The following is a 23,790-nucleotide window of genomic DNA, read 5'->3' on the forward strand; positions in this document are numbered from 1 at the left end:
TACGTGGGAGAAAACCCGAATAACCAAAGATCCACATGTATGTATGTATGTATGTATGTATGTATGGTATTCAGCTTTGTTCGGGTATTTTCCCACGTAATTATAGTTGTGCTTTTAAAGTTGTAGCAACGTTTCGGCAGAATCTCATCTGCCATCATCAGGCTTCTGTATTGTGTTCGTCTGTGAGTCAGACTTTCACAGCCGTTTCAGTTTGATATATTTCATATATATATATAGTCAGAAATGGCCACCTCAAAGAAGAATCCGACTGGATAAGATTGTGCAAAGAGGAAAGCAGGACAGACCGGGCTAATCAACAGAGAACATCTAAGCAAGGTACCCTGAATCTAAAAGTACCTAAAGGGATACTTCTGAAAGAAGTATCTTTAAGCGGCGAAGGAGAGAGAAAAGGAGGTTAAAATCCCTTTTTTAACCTTTATATTGACAATTACCAATGGTATGGAAAGAAATTTATATTAATCTATTTTGACACTAATAGGCAACCTTAAGCTAAAATCTAAGTGTCAAAAGGAGAATAAATATTTTTTCTTGGTCATTTTAAAGCCCTAAAAAGGAGAAGAGTGGAGGCAAAAGGGTGGGACTTGGAATAATGGAAAAATGGAGTGCCACCTGGAAAAATAAAGAGGATTAACAGTGAAATATTGAAAAGACTCCCAAGGATACATTGTAACTGAAATCTTATTAAAAGATACAGTAACCCACAGAAAGGAAAAGTAAAGGAAAGAAACAATCTGGGATCATTTGGTGATTTTAAAAAAAGTTTTTGGCATTGGTTTTTTCTTTCTATTTTTACTTAAAGTCAATCGGGTGGTTGTTCAAAAGTGTTTAAAATGCCACCACTCCTGGAGGAATTAAAGATGAGTCTTAAAAAAATAGAAAGAAGATGCAGAAAGGGGAGGAAGATCCTTTGGCTTTGTATTTGAATTTTTTGAAATGGAGATCCTGAACTATGAAAAGCAAAAGGAAAAGCTTCAAGACAAGAAGAAGGGTGGGACAAAGAAGAAGCCATTTTCAATGATCAAATATTGAAAAATGTGGTAACAAGGGGAAAAAGGGGGAAAGGAGTTAAAAGTTTGAGATCAAAGGGAACAGCCAAAAAGAAAAATAGTCTGAAAAAGAAGTATAACAGCAAGAAGCAGAAAAGAAAACTACAGAAATTAGAGAGAGAAGGGTATTAAAGAAGGGATGAGAAAAAAGGGGGAAAAGATAGAAAGCGAAAGAACTTATGAGGGACAAAAACAGGAAATAAAGAAAAAGGGGAAACATACTAGGATTAAAGGTATTTGCTCAGCTAGAAAACACAGAGACAATGGTTAAATTAAGTTAAAAGTGAGGATTCTGCAAAGGTACAAAAGATAGTGTTGTGACAGTAGAATGCTGTAATGAGTCAGAAATGAAATAAGTAAATAATCTATGAGATAAAACTGTATTGTTATGTAATGGTATGTTTATTTATAATTAATGCAATAATAAAGATGAGAGGGAAACATTGCAATTTTTTCTAAAGATTGATAAAATATTGAAAATAAATGTGAAAGATTTATAAGGAAATTTATACCAGTTATTAGAATGAATCTGAATAATTATTTTTCTTATTAATAGTAAATAATTTATAAATCTGTATGACTATCCAATGGTATGCTTATTAATAATTAAGTAATAAGAAGGGAGGGAAACATTTCAATTGTTCTCAAAGATTGATGGATATTGAAAAGAAATGTGAAAGATTTACAAGGTTCATACCAGTACTAGAATGATTTTGAATAACTATTTTGTTTACTAATGTTTATATATATAGATAGATAGATATAGATATACGTATCTATATCTATCTATCTATCTATCTATCTATCTATCTATCTATCTATCTATCTATCTATCTTTTCTTAAGTTTTCGCAGGTACTTACATGTATGGCATTCAGCTTCGTTCGGGTATTTTCCCACGTCATTGTAGTTGTGCTTTTAAAGTTGTAGCAACGTTTCGGCAGAATCTCATCTGCCATCATCAGGCTTCTGTATAGTGTTCATCTGTGAGTCCGGCTTTTATAGTGGTTTCAGATTTAAATTTGGGGCAGCCTATTGCTGTGCCAGAATGGTTTTTTCTTCACCCTGATTGGTTGGGAGTCTTGGTCTGTGTTTATTGGTCTTGGAGTTTGCTGTGTTCTGCTTGATTGGTGTTTCTAATATCTCCTGCCTGTTTTTTGGCTCTTTTTGTCTCTTGATTGGCTGGCAACATTGTGTTACTTTATTGGAGGCCTTTAGTGCATCTTGACTCCAGGTAAATGGACGGCTATCCTTAGTTAGGAAGCTAGATTTCATCTGGGTGCCTGGTTGGGGTGTGTTTGAGCTATTGTTTTTGCTATGTTTTTAGAATTTTTCTTTTTACATTTTCAAGGGGAAGTACCAAGCAGAGTCTGAATGATGAGATTTACATGATATAAAATAGATATTAGAAATTTGAATGTTATAATTTTAGAATGCACAAATTCAATGTTTAATTTCATATGATAGTAACAATAAGATTTAAAGGTGTTGCACTTCGATTGGCAATCACAGGGGGAATTTTTCTTCTTAAGAATGTTGGAAGAGAACCTATGAAATTGTAAAGAAGACAGACGAAAGTATAAGTATAATGAATAAAAAGATGTAGAAATTTAGGTAAAAGAAATACAGTTGAATAAGAAGAAAATGACATAACCATAAAAGAAAATTAAGAGAAGTAAAGCGAGAAATAGTAAGAAGTTGGAAAAAGAGTAATAAGATATGAAGTTGAATACATAAGATGAATATGCATATGAAATGTGATAACCCGGAACCATGCTGTACTCAAATAAGATGTTTTATTTGTTTTGTTAAAACTCAATAAAACTTTATTTAAAAAAAAACACACATTTTGAAGAGCTGTTAAGCTTTGCCCTCTATTCCTTATCAATATCCAATAGCATATTAATGAAGATTGACAGCCAAGAAGCATCAAATCAATCCTACAACATATGTAATATTTGTTGTATCTGGATTTATGACAAACTTTTCAGTGTTGCTCATTTGATGGCTCATTCTATTTTTCTATAGAATTAATACTATCAAGAGATTCAAATTGGTGAGACTCACAATCCTACATCAACCTATCAATAAACATTTCTGCTCCTAGAAAGATTATGAACACTTCAATTGCCATTATCTTAATTTATTGAGGTCTTTACCCAGAATGAATTAAAGTGAATCCATTGGCTGATTCGTATACTCCTTGGTAAAAGATGAAAGTTCGATTTAATATATAGGGAGTCTAACAGAAGCAGCAGTAACTGCATTATAAAGCAGATAGCCTTAACTGGAATGTTTTAATCCTAGCTTTATCGCAACTGTTGAAAGATTTACAACACAATACGATAAAGTGGCAAGTGATAAAAATGTAGCATCCTCCAATGACCTTATAACCACACAGCATTTTGGGGACTTAAATAACCAAACTTCTTTTAAAAAATTCTGGAGAAGTTGATGTGCTCTTGCTACAATCTGTTCAACCTTAGCTATTGCCTTGCAGTTGTTGCTCAGGGTCTGGGAGGCAATACAAATAAAGCCTTTATAGTTCAATGAAGTTCATTCGTTAAATGAAGTTGTGATTTTTTTCCCTAATGTTTCTGAATAAATGTGATGACAAGCTTATAGACAAATATGGCTGTCTCTATTATTGGTATCTGAAATGCACTAGGTGTTTTAATGTCCTGTGACAATTTCTTTAAGTAAGCAGAAAATCCTGAAAATATGTGTTACTTGCTATATGCTATACATAACACACTTGCCAGGATTAATTTAACTAGTTTGCTCAGTAATGTCAAGCTTCTAACACAATGATACATAACTAACCAGACTAAATGAATTCACTTAAAATGATAGATTAACTACTTCGTGGCCCACATAGCAAAGTACTGTCCATTCTAATCAAACAAGTACCAGATTTCACATCTCAAAGAAGTATGCATGCTCCCTATTTGAGGTTGTATTCTAAACATTCCATTTTAATGAATGTACTGCTTTCAGAATGTGCCTATAAATTGAATACTATCTTTAAGGAGCTCATCATCAAAATTGCTGACCTGTGATACCTTCTGATGCATAAACATTCGTAAGACATACAGCCAAATCGTAGGCTGAAAAATATAGTTCAAAATTCAAATGCCTGAAATGTAAGATACCACCCAAAAACATACTGTTATAGTTGAACAGTTTTTTTTAATGAAACTAGAGAGCAGCATACAAAAATCTGCACATCTCCCCCTCCCTTTCTTCATCCTCATCTCTGCCACTATCCCTACTAGAGAGTCAGCAGTGGATCGGTTCTGACTAAGTATTCTTACAGTTACAAATTTATATGAGAAACAAACACAGAGAGGAAAACAAATATATTTAAAACTGAGAGCAATTTTCCATGCTACAGAAAACTGACATCAACAGCTATAATGTACCCGATGTTCCATCAGTCCAACACCCCATGTTTACCCCATAGTTTTTCATTACAGCAAGGAATAGATCCAGCGGCTTTGCATCCTAGAAACAAGTTACAGGCTGTAGAATTTCAGGCTTCTGTCCATGCCTGTGGAAGCGAGGAACTTAGCATGGTGCCCGAAGGCTACTCCTGTTGTCAGCCCACTGTGCTCTGCAGAAAAAAGAAAGGGCAGTCAGACAAGGTATTTTTCATTCTATGATTATCATTCGAAGAAACAGAAGGCAGCAGAAAGAACCAAAGTACTGATGCTAGCCATCAATTCAAATGACAATATTGTACGGCACCTGTGGAGAGTGATACAAAGGCCAACAATCACATACCTGTGAAATGAAGAACTTCTGTCCATTGTTTACAGATGAATACTTGGACATCAGTACCACCCAGGGCCAGATAAGTACCACTCTGATCAAAGATGAGGGACTTCACCTAAAAAAGGGAAAGGCACAGAAAATAGGTTTCTAGAAGCAAAGCATGATTATATTCATATGATCTAGATTCCAGGACATTTCCGAGACAATTTACGTTGATTAAATCTACCCAGCCAATTCAAACAAGTAAAGAGAACGTGCCATAAATTGCCACTTTAGAGGATAAGGGATCCTTGAAATAACTGTCTCTGTTATAAATCCTACATTCTGAAATAGTTTGCCTTCCCAATGTCAGGAATGGTGCGCCTTCCCTATTGATGTTCAGGAAATACTGCTCTTCTGCAGATCCTTCCTGGAATAAATGTTAGTCTATGTCATGACTAAACTAGCCAGTGATAATTTGGGAACTAATGATTTTTTGTTACTGTTTTGATTGTTTTTGTATTGTATTACAATGTAAGCCACCTAGAAGTTGTAGTTTCAGGATGAACACATTTCAGAAGAAACCAAGCTTTCACATAGAGGCAACAGGTTTGTCCCATTCCAAGGAAGGGATTCCACAGCTTTAAAAGGAGCTAGCTGGAATCTGTCGGAAGTGGTATATTAAAATAAAGAGGATTCTAAAATACTGAACTGACAAACAAAATACAAGCAGGCAAACCTCAAAGTTATTATCCAACTGCAGCGTCTTGAAATTCTTCAGCTTGCGGAGATCCCAGAGTTTGACTGAGGAATCATCAGCAGCAGTGGCCAAGTAGTAGCCATTCTCAGAGAAGGCAATGCTAGTAATGGGACCAGAGTGTCCAGGGAAGTTTGCGACATTAGTCCGTTCCTGAGGAAAGCAAGTAATTAGTGGATATTAGAGTGATGTTGTATCCTCCAAAGAAATGCAACTCATGTCTCTTCTCTGCCTTCACCATGAACAGAGACGTGTTCATTCTCCATTCCATAATATTCTTGTATAATGTTTTGAGCTCAAGTTAACATTGACAGCAAAACCTAGGAGGATAGATATTTCAGACAGAACAGATTTCACGAGACTAAAAACTGTTTGAAGGAGAATGAAATGAGCCTTTAGATTTCATTATAGTTACTAATGTTTTCCTAGAATACTTTACATACCCATTTAGATACCTTAAAAAACCAATAAATATATAAACATAATTGTTGCACATATCTTTCAATTATTTGACACTTTAAGTCTTCTCCTCCAACAAAGAAGAGGCCAAGGAGAGTTCCATGCTCTTCAAGATTAGCATAATAACCTTCCCAATACTGGTATATAACAACAACCATATCTACTTATTCACAAAAGCATTAACCAACTAACTAAATCAGTAACGATCTAGCTCTAGTTAAGATACTGATGTACTAAATATTCCATTTCTCGTGCAAAACCTCTAAAAAGATAAGAATACTTTAGAATATGCACGGTCAATGTCAGCAAATCCTTAATAATCAGCCTTGCAAAGTAAAACATTCCAATACTGTCACATTAGAAGCTAATTCTCACCTTTAAGTCCCAGATTTTAATCTGGGAGTCCATTGTTCCTGTCCCAAAAATAAGCCCATCAGGATGGAACTGAGCACAGGTGAGAGCTGCAGGAAAGAATTTTGGATCACCGCCTAAGTGAGGAAGCTCCAACCAGCTTCTCCCCTCCCCCACGTCCAATACATTGAGACCACACTCATTCAAACCTGTCTCACAGCATACTCAATTTAGATTCTAAATGCAAAATCCATACCACAGCCAGAAGTTTCGTCTGTGACCTTGGTGAGAACACGGCCAGTCTGGATGTCAGAGAAAGCCCAATACTATAAAAAGTAAATATTGAGGTTGCATATAAATAGTTGGCTTCAGAAGATCATAACTTTATTATATTGAATTCTTGTTTTTCTTTTAAATCTAGCCTAAAAGATCCTCTGGATTCACTCTCACCTGGTCATCAGAAGAGCTCAAAAGATAATCGCCAGTTGCATGAAGACTCAGCCCTGTGACAGCACTTTCATGGGCTCGTACAACCTGCACACAGGAAGTGCCAGACACTGACCAAATCCGGATAGTAGCATCTGGAGATGCTGAGAACACCAGTTCCTGGAGGGCAAAAAGAAGTCCGACTCCTTAAATACCAATTCTGTAAGACTACATGTAAACCTGGTAAGCCTGATTCCTTCAACAAATGTATGAGAAAACCTCATAAGAGATTCTCTCACAGAAAGACTGCAGAAAATCAAGAACTTTTACCTGAGATGGATGGAACACTACGCTGGTGACCTTCTTTGTGTGACCTTTCAGGGTGGCCAGGATCTGTTCTGAACTCTTGTCAAAGACAACAACATTTTTATCAGCCCCACCTGCAAACAAGACAAAGATCAGAAACCAGAGCAGCTCAACAACAGAATTTACTAACAGAAAGCATTCTTCAGTGGTTCACTTAAAGTATGTATTAATGGCGTAATATTACAATAACATTATGACTGCAGCTTCATGGAAACTAATTTCAGCAATGTGAAATGTGGAATGTAAGCTACTGTCCTTTCCAAAATACACTTAGACCAAAAAATAGAATTTTGGGGAAAAAAGAAAACAGATATCTAAACATACCTGTGAGGATCTTGTTGCTGTCAGAAGGACACAGATCAAGAGCAAGGATGCCAGGAATACTGGCACTGTGCAATCCCTGTTTAAAAACACAAAGTATTGCAATTAGCATTACAAGCCTTCTCATTTTATTCAATGACCACCAAGCGACATGAGGAAACTTTTACAAAAGGTGGGTGTCTCTGTATATATGTGAGGTGTGGGGGTATGTTGGTGTGTGCGTAGTCCATATTTTGTTTGTTGTTGGATATTTGGTGGATAAAAATGTACTGGTAAACTGGAGATACAAAGGAAGCATGCACATACAAGAAATTCTGTATTTTCGAAAGACCCAAGAGTATATAATCTCTCAGACATTCCAGAGTACAGCAATATTTAAAATGTAAAAAACTATCATTAACTAAATGTGCTCCCATCAGGCAGCAATGAGGAAATTCAGCAGCATTGTTAAAGAAGTTTAAGAATCTTCAGAACTCTTAAGATAACTTTCTCAATTGACCATATATTTACCACATGTGAAGCCACCTGCCGGTATCTATTAAGTTCTTCTGGTTTCACCAGTTCCTCTGGCACAGTCTTCCCCCTCTGCAAAAAAGAAAACAAAATTCATCCACTAAGAACACAAACTACCTAAGACAAGCAATCAGATCTCTTGGTTCTGCTGCTAAGAGAATTGTTATGCACATCCCAGAATCACCCAATTCCACACCCATTTAATAAAAAGGGGCACTTGCCTTTTTGCGCTCTGTGGTCAGCACTGTGGCTTTGTCTTGAAGCTGCAAGGCAGAAAAACATTAGAAAAACTAGAAAAAACTATGCCATGATAGTGCCTGAAATTATATTACATACTCAAAGTGGTTCAAAGCACATGTTTTTGCACATCCCTACTACAGAAATGTCACAGTGATTTCTATATTTAACAGCTCAGGCCAATCTATTATAACTGTTTATCTGTAGTTCTGAACCCAAAACATTTCTTACTTTCTGGATAATTTCTGGGGTCATTCCTGCCAACTCTCCTAGATCCATTGGTTCACCAGCACCCTGGAAAAGGAACAAACAAATCGTTTTAGTTGAGAGAAAGATACAGCGTGAAGAAAATAATGTAATTATGTGAAACATACCATAGGATTTGGTTGTGAAGAGGGTATAGCTTGGGGAATAATGAGGCCAGCCTGGGGTTTCAGAGTTGCCAAAGCTGTGAAGAAGGAGATGATTTGGCATGTTTAACACACTTGGCATAATGGGGTCTCTTCTTGCACACCATTAAAATATATATATATATAAATTCTGTGCTGTACCTTCTCTTGCAGCAGTCACCTCTTTGGTGAGACGAGCAATGACACGGCACGCAGCATCATGTTGGTATAGTGCATGAGAAAGTTCCTGGCGTGTAGTCTGGAGCTGCTGGCGCAAAGTGAAACTGTGTAGCATGACAGCATCCTGAAGGAAGTAATTCAGTACATTAATATTGTATGTGAAGATACCTGGACATGCTGGCTTAGTGAATATCTCTGAACACATAGCATGACATCATATGCAGTCCATTAATTTCTGCCTTGCTTTTCCCACTCTCGTCAATAGGAAAAATAAAATGAAAATGGATAGCTTTCATGGCATCTGAAATCAGCGTACTGATTTTTCCGACTCCCTTGTTCTAAGAGCACAAAATCTGATTGTTGATGTTACATGAGTGGCAGAACTTACTCACAATAAAATAAGAATTCTGGATTACTGTATTAATATGTATATATATATATGTATATGTATATTTATATACCCATTCATCTTGTAGTGCCTTCAGGATAGCTGGAATACTGGTAGCAGAAGGAGGCTTAGGCCGAATTGGGTGGGCAACTGTGAATGAAACATATACAAGCATTAATTCTAGCCAACCCCCAATAGTTACCCTCACAAGTTTTTAAACCAGGAGTGTCAAACTCATGTCATCACAGTGGTGTCACGTGATGTATTACAACTTTTTTCCTTCGTTAAACCGGGTGTGGGCATGGCCACTGCGTGACTCATCTGGCCAACAGGCCGCAAGTTTGACAGCCCTGCTTTAAACCATGGCTAGGACAGTTTTGTCAGTTTTAATTTTACTGTATTGTTTAATTTTGCCTATTTTTGCGGGTGGGTTTTCAGTGTGATCCAGCTGAAGGTAGAATTGAAGACTATGGATAGCACTAGAAAAACAAAGAGGCTGCATGCATGCCTTGCGATTTTGAAACCCAAGAAGCTGGAAAAAGTTGTAGAAGGGACATGTTTTATAAAAAATCTGACCACACACATTGATATAATTGAAGTTGGAGACAAACGTTCAAACAAATCAGACAGAAAAAGCAACATGGAAACAATGGACAAAGTAAAAACTGAGAAAATGCAAACAGAAAGATAGGTGGGATTTCTGATTGAAATGCTGGATATAGTCAAGACTTTAGTTAGGGGATGGGCAGCATATAATTTAATAAATATGATTTATATATGTAGCACTTTTTTGAAATTGTTCTAAATGGATATGTTCAACAATCCTTTCCTTATACTTGGCCTTGATATTTTGGAATAATTTTATATCTCACTATAAATTAACAAATATTTTCAAGACTTCCCTACAAGATTGATTTCCAGTCAGGTTAGGTATTCCGTATTCAACAAACTAATTCTCCTGATCATCCTTACCTTTGATATCTAGCAGCTGTTCCTCAGACAGTGGCTGGTTATTCACTGGATCCGTCCCATTCTCTGCAATATATTTTTCAATTAGTCTTCGTTCATAAACATGGTTTGAGACTGGAGACAGACAAGGATGTTCTGGTACCTCATTAGAAACTGCAAGAAAAAAGGTGTAGAAAAAAGATCATTAAAACAAACATCTTCTGTAAACCAAGTTAAACTGTCTTTAAAGATAAATAGGAATAACAGCAGGACCCCCCACAATATGGACCTTCACAAAATGGTTACAAACAAGTAATATTCAATTAGAATATGAAGTCCCAAAAGAAGATGAACAAAATGTTGATTTAATAATATCTTTAAAAAATCAGTAGTCAGCAATGTTATTTATGCAAATCAGATTCACAGGCATTTCTCAAGGCCCATATTGTAATTTGCATTTTATACAATTATAAGTGTAATCCAACAAACTAAGAACATAACTGGAAGGAAAATTTAGAAATGTTCTATTAACAAGATAGAGAAAAAAAATAAAAATAAAATAGATGAAATGTGATAGCGACAAATGTAAATGTCTTCATTGGGGAAAAACAGTTATAGAATGTGGGATATCTAGTTGACAGCAGTATTTGTGAAAAAGATCTGTTAATCATAAGCTAAATACAGGTATGAGCAAGGAAAAATCATGTAGTTGTCAAAAACTGAATGCAAGTCTGTTTTGATGGTAATTTCAAATTAGGTCATTACATTGATTCAGGTAGCTCTAAAATATTGTGTTTGTAGACCCAAAAAAACAAAAAATTCAAAGTAAATGACATGGATAGAGAGAAGGACAAGAAGGATATCAGAGAAGCAGAAATGCTTAGGAGACACTAAAGGAACTGGATATATTTACATTTGGTGGGGGGGATGAATGAGTGGAATAAGATATTTTTCAAGTATTTGAAATGGTTTAATACAAGTCAAGAACTGATGCCTATCATTCCAAAATGCAGGACAAAGAAGCGGCAGAAAGGCAGATCCTAGCTGAGCAGATGAACACCTGAACTAATTACTTAAGAGAGGCACTGGCTCCTCTTTACTGGATGTATACTAACTAGAGCTCGGCGGGATTGAAATTTTCTGTGTGGGAGATGAATGGTTCAAAAAATGTGATGAATATAAAATTCCTGCACTGAGCAGATGGCTGGCCTTGACAGCTTCTTCCACTTCTATATGGATTAGGCAGTTGCACAGTTCATTATAACCAAACTCAGTTTCTGCTTCTAGCACATCCCGTTATTTATAAAAAAAATCTGATCAACTAAAAAAAGCTCCCCAAGATGTACAATCGAGCCGTATAAACTATCTTCCTCTAATAACTGTTCAGTGACCAGGTACCAAATTGTGAAGAAGGGTCCCCCCTCTAACGTTTTAACGGACTGTTGAATCCATTCTTTGGTGTCCTGCCTTCTGGAGAAGGAAAAGAGAGAGAAGGGCTTTTTTCCTCCTCTGACCACCTCTAGCCCCTACCGAGCTGCCTGCAGTTGGCTGGAAACATTACAACCCCTCAGACCTCTCAATATTGGAAACTGGCACAGTTAACCGCCAAACAGCTGCGGCTGTTAAAAGGGGAGCCCCTCTTCTCGAGCCTTCCCCCTCCATGTGAGGCCGCAGCTGTGCGGGAAGAACGAGAGCCGAGGAGAAAGCGGGTCACTCACTGGAGCATATGAGGGACATGGCGCGCAGGATAAGCCCCCTAGGGCTACTGTAATGGTGTAATCCCTCGGTTTAATCCTTGAGGCGGCTTCGGGGCCACGAAGGCCGAGGAGGAGAAGGAAGGTTCGGCTATCTGTAGTCCGCTTCAGCCTTCTTCTTTTTTTAAAAAAAAAAAAAAACGCCACCACGCCACAGGCCACGAAACGCGCGCAAACCTCCAGCAAGAGGCCGGAAACGGAATCTCTCCACTTGCTCACGCCCCGCTAGCGGCACAACCCCCGCAGCGTCACCTAACCGTCCGGAGAACACTATCTATTTCCGGATCCGGAGGACCCTGGGAAAAAAAAAACTACCATTCCCGTCATGCACTTGCTGGGCATAAGGCGAGTCTCGAAATATACTGTAGTAATTAAAAAGTAGATTTATTCAGCGAGTTGCCAACTTCCGGGAATAGGAAAGAATGGAATACAAAAACCGAAGTCCACCTATGTAATGTATCTAGTCAGCCTTGGAAAACAGCAGCATCCAAATTACTTTTCGTATTGAATTTAGATGACTTGATCCCCAGAAACTGCTGGAGAAGTCCCTGTAGTTTTCGTGGGAAAATTTCTTCCATATTCGACATGATTTTGAACAGCTTATTTAGTTTTAAAGTACTGCATTATAATTAGTATCTAATGGATGGAAAGCAAGTTACAAATTCCTACAACTTTCAAGTTGTAATATAAGCCATTTTCCAAATGTCAAGTCCAAATTGGACTTTGTAGGTGTAGGGAGTTGTATTTTCATCACCTGCCTCTTTGGTTAGAGTGCAATACTGCAGGCTACTTCTGCTGCCTGCCAACTGCCTGCAATCTAGCAGTTCAAATGTCACCAGGCTCCAGGTTGACTCAGCCTTCCATCCTTCCAAGGTGGGTAAAATGAGGACCCCGATTGTTGGGGGCAATCTGCTGACTCTGTAAACCACTTAGAGAGGGCTGTAAAAGCACTGTGAAGCTGTATATAAGTCTTAAGGGCTGTTGCTATTGTTGTGTTGTGAATCTTTCACCAATTGGGATAAGACAAGGATTAAAAGAGATCTAGTAAGACTGTCTACTTTATAATGCAGTTACTGCTTCTTCTGTTGGGCTGGATTCCCTAAACATAGCTTGGAACACAGAAGCTTACCATACACTTCCATTAAATTCAACATTTAGCTTTTGTACATGAAGTGATAACTACTACATGGACAAAGGGAAACCACTCCATTTTGCTGCCTTAATGTAGTTTGCACAGGCAGGAAAACTAAGATGTTTGTCCCTGGGTTTGTGGCATCCTCACATTTGCCATTTTGGTGCACGCAGAAAGATTTGCGAGCATAGTGAAAATGACATTACTTTTGTCCCTGCAGTCGGTCATCAGGGTGAATGACCACGGGGGCACTGCAGCAGCCATAACTTTGAAATGGGTTTATAAGTAGCTTGGAGAGGGAGCAGAGGTCTGTAGTAACTTTGAACAGCCATTAAGTGACCAGCTATATCTAAAGGAAAACCAGTAGGGATACAGTTTAGGCAGAGATTTAATATTGCAATCCTTCCTTTCCTTACTTGGAAGACAATCCCACAAAATTTGAAAGGGGAACTAAAGTGAGAATAGGACTGTGCCCCCTGATACTATTACACTGAGACATGCTTAACCTCTTCTGCTTACTTGCACCAGGAATATAAGAGGCAAGCTAACTAACAACTTCTGAGAGTTGTGAAAACTTTTTTAGGGAGTCTTCCAGTTCAGAACTGAAAATATGATATAGGTAAAAGTGAAACCCTTGCAGTTCCATGTTTTCAATGAAGAAGTTGTAAAAAAATTTCTAGCTAGTTTTTCTGAATAAATGTAATGACAAACTTACAGACAAATATGGCTATCTCTGATATTGATATCTAAAATGTACTAGATGTTTTAATGTTCTGTGACAGTTCCTATATGCAAGTTCCCAGGACATTTTTGAATTTTTGCTTGAAGAAAACAAGAGTGCTGGGATTGTGGTAATATAACACACTTCCCAAGATTAATTTGACCAGTTTGCTGAGTTATTTCAATCTTCTGGCCTAACACAAAGATCCATAAATTAATCACAGAGAATGGATTCATCTTAAATGTTAGATTAAAAAAATGATTAACTCCTTTATGGCCCTTGTTTTAACCCAATATAACCAAGTGATGCTTAAAACAATGTTTATACAGAATAAAATGTACACATTTATATATTTAGGAAAAATCAAATGAAACCAAATGAAAATGAAATGAAGGTTATTTGGAAATAAGAGGTCCAGAGAAAAAGGCTAATCAAAACCACACTGGTATCTAGACACAGAAAGGTGCTTTGTGCAAATCAGATCCTGGCCTACATAGCATACTACTGTCTATTCTAATCAAACAAGTACCAGATTTCACATCTCAAAGAAGTATGCATGCTCCCTATTTGAGGTTGTATTCTAAACATTCCATTTTAATGAATATACTGCCTTCAGAATGTGCCTATAAATTGAATACTATCTTTAAGGAACTCATCATCAAAATTGCTGAACTGTGATACCTTCTGATGCATAAACATTTGTAAGACATACAGCCAAATCGTAGGCTGAAAAATACACATTTTGAAGAGCTGTTAAGCTTTGCCCTCTATTCCTTATCAATATCCAATAGCATATTAATGAAGATTGACAGCCAAGAAGCATCAAATCAATCCTACAACATATGTAATATTTGTTGTATCTGGATTTATGACAAACTTTTCAGTGTTGCTCATTTGATGGCTCATTCTATTTTTCTATAGAATTAATACTATCAAGAGATTCAAATTGGTGAGACTCACAATCCTACATCAACCTATCAATAAACATTTCTGCTCCTAGAAAGATTATGAACACTTCAATTGCCATTATCTTAATTTATTGAGGTCTTTACCCAGAATGAATTAAAGTGAATCCATTGGCTGATTCGTATACTCCTTGGTAAAAGATGAAAGTTCGATTTAATATATAGGAGTCTAACAGAAGCAGCAGTAACTGCATTATAAAGCAGATAGCCTTAACTGGAATGTTTTAATCCTAGCTTTATCGCAACTGTTGAAAGATTTACAACACAATACGATAAAGTGGCAAGTGATAAAAATGTAGCATCCTCCAATGACCTTATAACCACACAGCATTTTGGGGACTTAAATAACCAAACTTCTTTTAAAAAATTCTGGAGAAGTTGATGTGCTCTTGCTACAATCTGTTCAACCTTAGCTATTGCCTTGCAGTTGTTGCTCAGGGTCTGGGAGGCAATACAAATAAAGCCTTTATAGTTCAATGAAGTTCATTCGTTAAATGAAGTTGTGATTTTTTTTCCCTAATGTTTCTGAATAAATGTGATGACAAGCTTATAGACAAATATGGCTGTCTCTATTATTGGTATCTGAAATGCACTAGGTGTTTTAATGTCCTGTGACAATTTCTTTAAGTAAGCAGAAAATCCTGAAAATATGTGTTACTTGCTATATGCTATACATAACACACTTGCCAGGATTAATTTAACTAGTTTGCTCAGTAATGTCAAGCTTCTAACACAATGATACATAACTAACCAGACTAAATGAATTCACTTAAAATGATAGATTAACTACTTCGTGGCCCACATAGCAAAGTACTGTCCATTCTAATCAAACAAGTACCAGATTTCACATCTCAAAGAAGTATGCATGCTCCCTATTTGAGGTTGTATTCTAAACATTCCATTTTAATGAATGTACTGCTTTCAGAATGTGCCTATAAATTGAATACTATCTTTAAGGAGCTCATCATCAAAATTGCTGACCTGTGATACCTTCTGATGCATAAACATTCGTAAGACATACAGCCAAATCGTAAGCTGAAAAATATAGTTCAAAATTCAAATGCCTGAAATGTAAGATACCACCCAAAAACATACTGTTATAGTTGAACAGTTTTTTTTAATGAAACTAGAGAGCAGCATACAAAAATCTGCACATCTCCCCCTCCCTTTCTTCATCCTCATCTCTGCCACTATCCCTACTAGAGAGTCAGCAGTGGATCGGTTCTGACTAAGTATTCTTACAGTTACAAATTTATATGAGAAACAAACACAGAGAGGAAAACAAATATATTTAAAACTGAGAGCAATTTTCCATGCTACAGAAAACTGACATCAACAGCTATAATGTACCCGATGTTCCATCAGTCCAACACCCCATGTTTACCCCATAGTTTTTCATTACAGCAAGGAATAGATCCAGCGGCTTTGCATCCTAGAAACAAGTTACAGGCTGTAGAATTTCAGGCTTCTGTCCATGCCTGTGGAAGCGAGGAACTTAGCATGGTGCCCGAAGGCTACTCCTGTTGTCAGCCCACTGTGCTCTGCAGAAAAAAGAAAGGGCAGTCAGACAAGGTATTTTTCATTCTATGATTATCATTCAAGAAACAGAAGGCAGCAGAAAGAACCAAAGTACTGATGCTAGCCATCAATTCAAATGACAATATTGTACGGCACCTGTGGAGAGTGATACAAAGGCCAACAATCACATACCTGTGAAATGAAGAACTTCTGTCCATTGTTTACAGATGAATACTTGGACATCAGTACCACCCAGGGCCAGATAAGTACCACTCTGATCAAAGATGAGGGACTTCACCTAAAAAGGGAAAGGCACAGAAAATAGGTTTCTAGAAGCAAAGCATGATTATATTCATATGATCTAGATTCCAGGACATTTCCGAGACAATTTACGTTGATTAAATCTACCCAGCCAATTCAAACAAGTAAAGAGAACGTGCCATAAATTGCCACTTTAGAGGATAAGGGATCCTTGAAATAACTGTCTCTGTTATAAATCCTACATTCTGAAATAGTTTGCCTTCCCAATGTCAGGAATGGTGCGCCTTCCCTATTGATGTTCAGGAAATACTGCTCTTCTGCAGATCCTTCCTGGAATAAATGTTAGTCTATGTCATGACTAAACTAGCCAGTGATAATTTGGGAACTAATGATTTTTTGTTACTGTTTTGATTGTTTTTGTATTGTATTACAATGTAAGCCACCTAGAAGTTGTAGTTTCAGGATGAACACATTTCAGAAGAAACCAAGCTTTCACATAGAGGCAACAGGTTTGTCCCATTCCAAGGAAGGGATTCCACAGCTTTAAAAGGAGCTAGCTGGAATCTGTCGGAAGTGGTATATTAAAATAAAGAGGATTCTAAAATACTGAACTGACAAACAAAATACAAGCAGGCAAACCTCAAAGTTATTATCCAACTGCAGCGTCTTGAAATTCTTCAGCTTGCGGAGATCCCAGAGTTTGACTGAGGAATCATCAGCAGCAGTGGCCAAGTAGTAGCCATTCTCAGAGAAGGCAATGCTAGTAATGGGACCAGAGTGTCCAGGGAAGTTTGCGACATTAGTCCGTTCCTGAGGAAAGCAAGTAATTAGTGGATATTAGAGTGATGTTGTATCCTCCAAAGAAATGCAACTCATGTCTCTTCTCTGCCTTCACCATGAACAGAGACGTGTTCATTCTCCATTCCATAATATTCTTGTATAATGTTTTGAGCTCAAGTTAACATTGACAGCAAAACCTAGGAGGATAGATATTTCAGACAGAACAGATTTCACGAGACTAAAAAACTGTTTGAAGGAGAATGAAATGAGCCTTTAGATTTCATTATAGTTACTAATGTTTTCCTAGAATACTTTACATACCCATTTAGATACCTTAAAAAAACCAATAAATATATAAACATAATTGTTGCACATATCTTTCAATTATTTGACACTTTAAGTCTTCTCCTCCAACAAAGAAGAGGCCAAGGAGAGTTCCATGCTCTTCAAGATTAGCATAATAACCTTCCCAATACTGGTATATAACAACAACCATATCTACTTATTCACAAAAGCATTAACCAACTAACTAAATCAGTAACGATCTAGCTCTAGTTAAGATACTGATGTACTAAATATTCCATTTCTCGTGCAAAACCTCTAAAAAGATAAGAATACTTTAGAATATGCACGGTCAATGTCAGCAAATCCTTAATAATCAGCCTTGCAAAGTAAAACATTCCAACACTGTCACATTAGAAGCTAATTCTCACCTTTAAGTCCCAGATTTTAATCTGGGAGTCCATTGTTCCTGTCCCAAAAATAAGCCCATCAGGATGGAACTGGGCACAGGTGAGAGCTGCAGGAAAGAATTTTGGATCACCGCCTAAGTGAGGAAGCTCCAACCAGCTTCTCCCCTCCCCCACGTCCAATACATTGAGACCACACTCATTCAAACCTGTCTCACAGCATACTCAATTTAGATTCTAAATGCAAAATCCATACCACAGCCAGAAGTTTCGTCTGTGACCTTGGTGAGAACACGGCCAGTCTGGATGTCAGAGAAAGCCCAATACTATAAAAAGTAAATATTGAGGTTGCATATAAATAGTTGGCTTCAGAAGATCATAACTTTATTATATTGAATTCTTGTTTTTCTTTTAAATCTAGCCTAAAAGATCCTCTGGATTCACTCTCACCTGGTCATCAGAAGAGCTCAAAAGATAATCGCCAGTTGCATGAAGACTCAGCCCTGTGACAGCACTTTCATGGGCTCGCATAAACCTGCACACAGGAAGTGCCAGACACTGACCAAACCGGATAGTAGCATCTGGAGATGCTGAGAACACCAGTTCCTGGAGGGCAAAAAGAAGTCCGACTCCTTAAATACCAATTCTGTAAGACTACATGTAAACCTGGTAAGCCTGATTCCTTCAACAAATGTATGAGAAAACCTCATAAGAGATTCTCTCACAGAAAGACTGCAGAAAATCAAGAACTTTTACCTGAGATGGATGGAACACTACGCTGGTGACCTTCTTTGTGTGACCTTTCAGGGTGGCCAGGATCTGTTCTGAACTCTTGTCAAAGACAACAACATTTTTATCAGCCCCACCTGCAAACAAGACAAAGATCAGAAACCAGAGCAGCTCAACAACAGAATTTACTAACAGAAAGCATTCTTCAGTGGTTCACTTAAAGTATGTATTAATGGCGTAATATTACAATAACATTATGACTGCAGCTTCATGGAAACTAATTTCAGCAATGTGAAATGTGGAATGTAAGCTACTGTCCTTTCCAAAATACACTTAGACCAAAAATAGAATTTTGGGGAAAAAGAAAACAGATATCTAAACATACCTGTGAGGATCTTGTTGCTGTCAGAAGGACACAGATCAAGAGCAAGGATGCCAGGAATACTGGCACTGTGCAATCCCTGTTTAAAAACACAAAGTATTGCAATTAGCATTACAAGCCTTCTCATTTTATTCAATGACCACCAAGCGACATGAGGAAACTTTTACAAAAGGTGGGTGTCTCTGTATATATGTGAGGTGTGGGGTATGTTGGTGTGTGCGTAGTCCATATTTTGTTTGTTGTTGGATATTTGGTGGATAAAAATGTACTGGTAAACTGGAGATACAAAGGAAGCATGCACATACAAGAAATTCTGTATTTTCGAAAGACCCAAGAGTATATAATCTCTCAGACATTCCAGAGTACAGCAATATTTAAAATGTAAAAACTATCATTAACTAAATGTGCTCCCATCAGGCAGCAATGAGGAAATTCAGCAGCATTGTTAAAGAAGTTTAAGAATCTTCAGAACTCTTAAGATAACTTTCTCAATTGACCATATATTTACCACATGTGAAGCCACCTGCCGTATCTATTAAGTTCTTCTGGTTTCACCAGTTCCTCTGGCACAGTCTTCCCCTCTGCAAAAAGAAAACAAAATTCATCCACTAAGAACACAAACTACCTAAGACAAGCAATCAGATCTCTTGGTTCTGCTGCTAAGAGAATTGTTATGCACATCCCAGAATCACCCAATTCCACACCCATTTAATAAAAAGGGGCACTTGCCTTTTGCGCTCTGTGGTCAGCACTGTGGCTTTGTCTTGAAGCTGCAAGGCAGAAAAACATTAGAAAAACTAGAAAAACTATGCCATGATAGTGCCTGAAATTATATTACATACTCAAAGTGGTTCAAAGCACATGTTTTTGCACATCCCTACTACAGAAATGTCACAGTGATTTCTATATTTAACAGCTCAGGCCAATCTATTATAACTGTTTATCTGTAGTTCTGAACCCAAAACATTTCTTACTTTCTGGATAATTTCTGGGGTCATTCCTGCCAACTCTCCTAGATCCATTGGTTCACCAGCACCCTGGAAAAGGAACAAACAAATCGCTTTTAGTTGAGAGAAAGATACAGCGTGAAGAAAATAATGTAATTATGTGAAACATACCATAGGATTTGGTTGTGAAGAGGGTATAGCTTGGGGAATAATGAGGCCAGCCTGGGGTTTCAGAGTTGCCAAAGCTGTGAAGAAGGAGATGATTTGGCATGTTTAACACACTTGGCATAATGGGGTCTCTTCTTGCACACCATTAAAATATATATATATATAAATTCTGTGCTGTACCTTCTCTTGCAGCAGTCACCTCTTTGGTGAGACGAGCAATGACACGGCACGCAGCATCATGTTGGTATAGTGCATGAGAAAGTTCCTGGCGTGTAGTCTGGAGCTGCTGGCGCAAAGTGAAACTGTGTAGCATGACAGCATCCTGAAGGAAGTAATTCAGTACATTAATATTGTATGTGAAGATACCTGGACATGCTGGCTTAGTGAATATCTCTGAACACATAGCATGACATCATATGCAGTCCATTAATTTCTGCCTTGCTTTTCCCACTCTCGTCAACAGGAAAAATAAAATGAAAATGGATAGCTTTCATGGCATCTGAAATCAGCGTACTGATTTTTCCGACTCCCTTGTTCTAAGAGCACAAAATCTGATTGTTGATGTTACATGAGTGGCAGAACTTACTCACAATAAAATAAGAATTCTGGATTACTGTATTAATATGTATATATATATATGTATATGTATATTTATATACCCATTCATCTTGTAGTGCCTTCAGGATAGCTGGAATACTGGTAGCAGAAGGAGGCTTAGGCCGAATTGGGTGGGCAACTGTGAATGAAACATATACAAGCATTAATTCTAGCCAACCCCCAATAGTTACCCTCACAAGTTTTTAAACCAGGAGTGTCAAACTCATGTCATCACAGTGGTGTCACGTGATGTATTACAACTTTTTTCCTTCGTTAAACCGGGTGTGGGCATGGCCACTGCGTGACTCATCTGGCCAACAGGCCAAAGTTTGACAGCCCTGCTTTAAACCATGGCTAGGACAGTTTTGTCAGTTTTAATTTTACTGTATTGTTTAATTTTGCCTATTTTTGCGGGTGGGTTTTCAGTGTGATCCAGCTGAAGGTAGAATTGAAGACTATGGATAGCACTAGAAAAACAAAGAGGCTGCATGCATGCCTTGCGATTTTGAAACCCAAGAAGCTGGAAAAAGTTGTAGAAGGGACATGTTTTATAAAAATCTGACCACACACATTGATATAATTGAAGTTGGAGACAAACGTTCAAACAAATCAGACAGAAAAAGCAACATGGAAACAATGGACAAAGTAAAAACTGAGAAAATGCAAACAGAAAGATAGGTGGGATTTCTGATTGAAATGCTGGATATAGTCAAGACTTTAGTTAGGGGATGGGCAGCATATAATTTAATAAATATGATTTATATATGTAGCACTTTTTTGAAATTGTTCTAAATGGATATGTTCAACAATCCTTTCCTTATACTTGGCCTTGATATTTTGGAATAATTTTATATCTCTCTATAAATTAACAAATATTTTCAAGACTTCCCTACAAGATTGATTTCCAGTCAGGTTAGGTATTCCGTATTCAACAAACTAATTCTCCTGATCATCCTTACCTTTGATATCTAGCAGCTGTTCCTCAGACAGTGGCTGGTTATTCACTGGATCCGTCCCATTCTCTGCAATATATTTTTCAATTAGTCTTCGTTCATAAACATGGTTTGAGACTGGAGACAGACAAGGATGTTCTGGTACCTCATTAGAAACTGCAAGAAAAAGGTGTAGAAAAAGATCATTAAAACAAACATCTTCTGTAAACCAAGTTAAACTGTCTTTAAAGATAAATAGGAATAACAGCAGGACCCCCACAATATGGACCTTCACAAAATGGTTACAAACAAGTAATATTCAATTAGAATATGAAGTCCCAAAAGAAGATGAACAAAATGTTGATTTAATAATATCTTTAAAAAATCAGTAGTCAGCAATGTTATTTATGCAAATCAGATTCACAGGCATTTCTCAAGGCCCATATTGTAATTTGCATTTTATACAATTATAAGTGTAATCCAACAAACTAAGAACATAACTGGAAGGAAAATTTAGAAATGTTCTATTAACAAGATAGAGAAAAAAATAAAAATAAAATAGATGAAATGTGATAGCGACAAATGTAAATGTCTTCATTGGGGAAAAACAGTTATAGAATGTGGGATATCTAGTTGACAGCAGTATTTGTGAAAAAGATCTGTTAATCATAAGCTAAATACAGGTATGAGCAAGGAAAAATCATGTAGTTGTCAAAAACTGAATGCAAGTCTGTTTTGATGGTAATTTCAAATTAGGTCATTACATTGATTCAGGTAGCTCTAAAATATTGTGTTTGTAGACCCCAAAAAACAAAAAATTCAAAGTAGATGACATGGATAGAGAGAAGGACAAGAAGGATATCAGAGAAGCAGAAATGCTTAGGAGACACTAAAGGAACTGGATATATTTACATTTGGTGGGGGGGGGGGATGAATGAGTGGAATAAGATATTTTTCAAGTATTTGAAATGGTTTAATACAAGTCAAGAACTGATGCCTATCATTCCAAAATGCAGGACAAAGAAGCGGCAGAAAGGCAGATCCTAGCTGAGCAGATGAACACCTGAACTAATTACTTAAGAGAGGCACTGGCTCCTCTTTACTGGATGTATACTAACTAGAGCTCGGCGGGATTGAAATTTTCTGTGTGGGAGATGAATGGTTCAAAAAATGTGATGAATATAAAATTCCTGCACTGAGCAGATGGCTGGCCTTGACAGCTTCTTCCACTTCTATATGGATTAGGCAGTTGCACAGTTCATTATAACCAAACTCAGTTTCTGCTTCTAGCACATCCCGTTATTTATAAAAAAATCTGATCAACTAAAAAAGCTCCCCAAGATGTACAATCGAGCCGTATAAACTATCTTCCTCTAATAACTGTTCAGTGACCAGGTACCAAATTGTGAAGAAGGGTCCCCCTCTAACGTTTTAACGGACTGTTGAATCCATTCTTTGGTGTCCTGCCTTCTGGAGAAGGAAAAGAGAGAGAAGGGCTTTTTTCCTCCTCTGACCACCTCTAGCCCCTACCGAGCTGCCTGCAGTTGGCTGGAAACATTACAACCCCTCAGACCTCTCAATATTGGAAACTGGCACAGTTAACTGCCAAACAGCTGCGGCTGTTAAAAGGGGAGCCCCTCTTCTCGAGCCTTCCCCTCCATGTGAGGCCGCAGCTGTGCGGGAAGAACGAGAGCCGAGGAGAAAGCGGGTCACTCACTGGAGCATATGAGGGACATGGCGCGCAGGATAAGCCCCCTAGGGCTACTGTAATGGTGTAATCCCTCGGTTTAATCCTTGAGGCGGCTTCGGGGCCACGAAGGCCGAGGAGGAGAAGGAAGGTTCGGCTATCTGTAGTCCGCTTCAGCCTTCTTCTTTTTAAAAAAAAAACAAAAAAACGCCACCACGCCACAGGCCACGAAACGCGCGCAAACCTCCAGCAAGAGGCCGGAAACGGAATCTCTCCACTTGCTCACGCCCCGCTAGCGGCACAACCCCCGCAGCGTCACCTAACCGTCCGGAGAACACTATCTATTTCCGGATCCGGAGGACCCTGGGAAAAAA

At 37.7% G+C, this 23,790-nt stretch overlaps 2 protein-coding genes across 2 annotated transcripts; both read right to left on the bottom strand.

Moving 5' to 3' along the window:
• Positions 1 to 4,235: 4,235 nt before the first annotated feature.
• Positions 4,236 to 12,190, bottom strand: PRPF19 (pre-mRNA processing factor 19). The gene is made up of 16 exons (XM_087920808.1): positions 11,873 to 12,190; positions 10,179 to 10,328; positions 9,280 to 9,356; positions 8,801 to 8,942; positions 8,624 to 8,697; positions 8,481 to 8,543; positions 8,234 to 8,275; positions 8,010 to 8,084; positions 7,503 to 7,578; positions 7,143 to 7,252; positions 6,837 to 6,992; positions 6,643 to 6,712; positions 6,411 to 6,496; positions 5,559 to 5,729; positions 4,850 to 4,955; positions 4,236 to 4,679 (listed from the first exon to the last, which is right to left on the bottom strand). The coding sequence occupies exons 1-16, from the start codon at positions 11,889 to 11,891 to the stop codon at positions 4,582 to 4,584; spliced, it is 1,515 nt and encodes a 504-aa protein (XP_087776934.1). The 5' UTR covers positions 11,892 to 12,190; the 3' UTR covers positions 4,236 to 4,581.
• Positions 12,191 to 15,823: 3,633 nt separating this feature from the next.
• On the bottom strand, positions 15,824 to 23,730 carry LOC113449135 (pre-mRNA-processing factor 19). The gene is given in 19 exon segments (XM_087920809.1): positions 15,824 to 16,267; positions 16,437 to 16,542; positions 17,145 to 17,315; positions 17,999 to 18,084; positions 18,231 to 18,300; positions 18,425 to 18,505; positions 18,507 to 18,541; positions 18,544 to 18,580; positions 18,731 to 18,840; positions 19,089 to 19,164; positions 19,594 to 19,613; positions 19,616 to 19,664; positions 19,811 to 19,855; positions 20,060 to 20,122; positions 20,204 to 20,277; positions 20,381 to 20,522; positions 20,860 to 20,936; positions 21,757 to 21,906; positions 23,447 to 23,730. Coding segments are annotated over 19 exon segments (1,509 nt in total). The 5' UTR covers positions 23,466 to 23,730; the 3' UTR covers positions 15,824 to 16,169.
• Between the last annotated feature and the right edge of the window lie 60 nt (positions 23,731 to 23,790).

The sequence above is a fragment of the Pseudonaja textilis genome, chromosome 1, assembly GCF_049901715.1.
Source record: "Pseudonaja textilis isolate UNSWEBS1 chromosome 1, rPseTex1.2, whole genome shotgun sequence".
Taxonomy (NCBI): Eukaryota; Metazoa; Chordata; class Lepidosauria; order Squamata; family Elapidae; genus Pseudonaja; species Pseudonaja textilis.

Coding starts and splice junctions, on each gene's coding strand:
- PRPF19 (XM_087920808.1), bottom strand. Junction 6,713..6,836: donor TGAGCTCTTCTGATGACCAG/GTGAGAGTGAAT, acceptor TACTTTTTATAG/TATTGGGCTTTCTCTGACAT. Junction 4,956..5,558: donor AGTTGGATAATAACTTTGAG/GTTTGCCTGCTT, acceptor TCCCTTTTTTAG/GTGAAGTCCCTCATCTTTGA.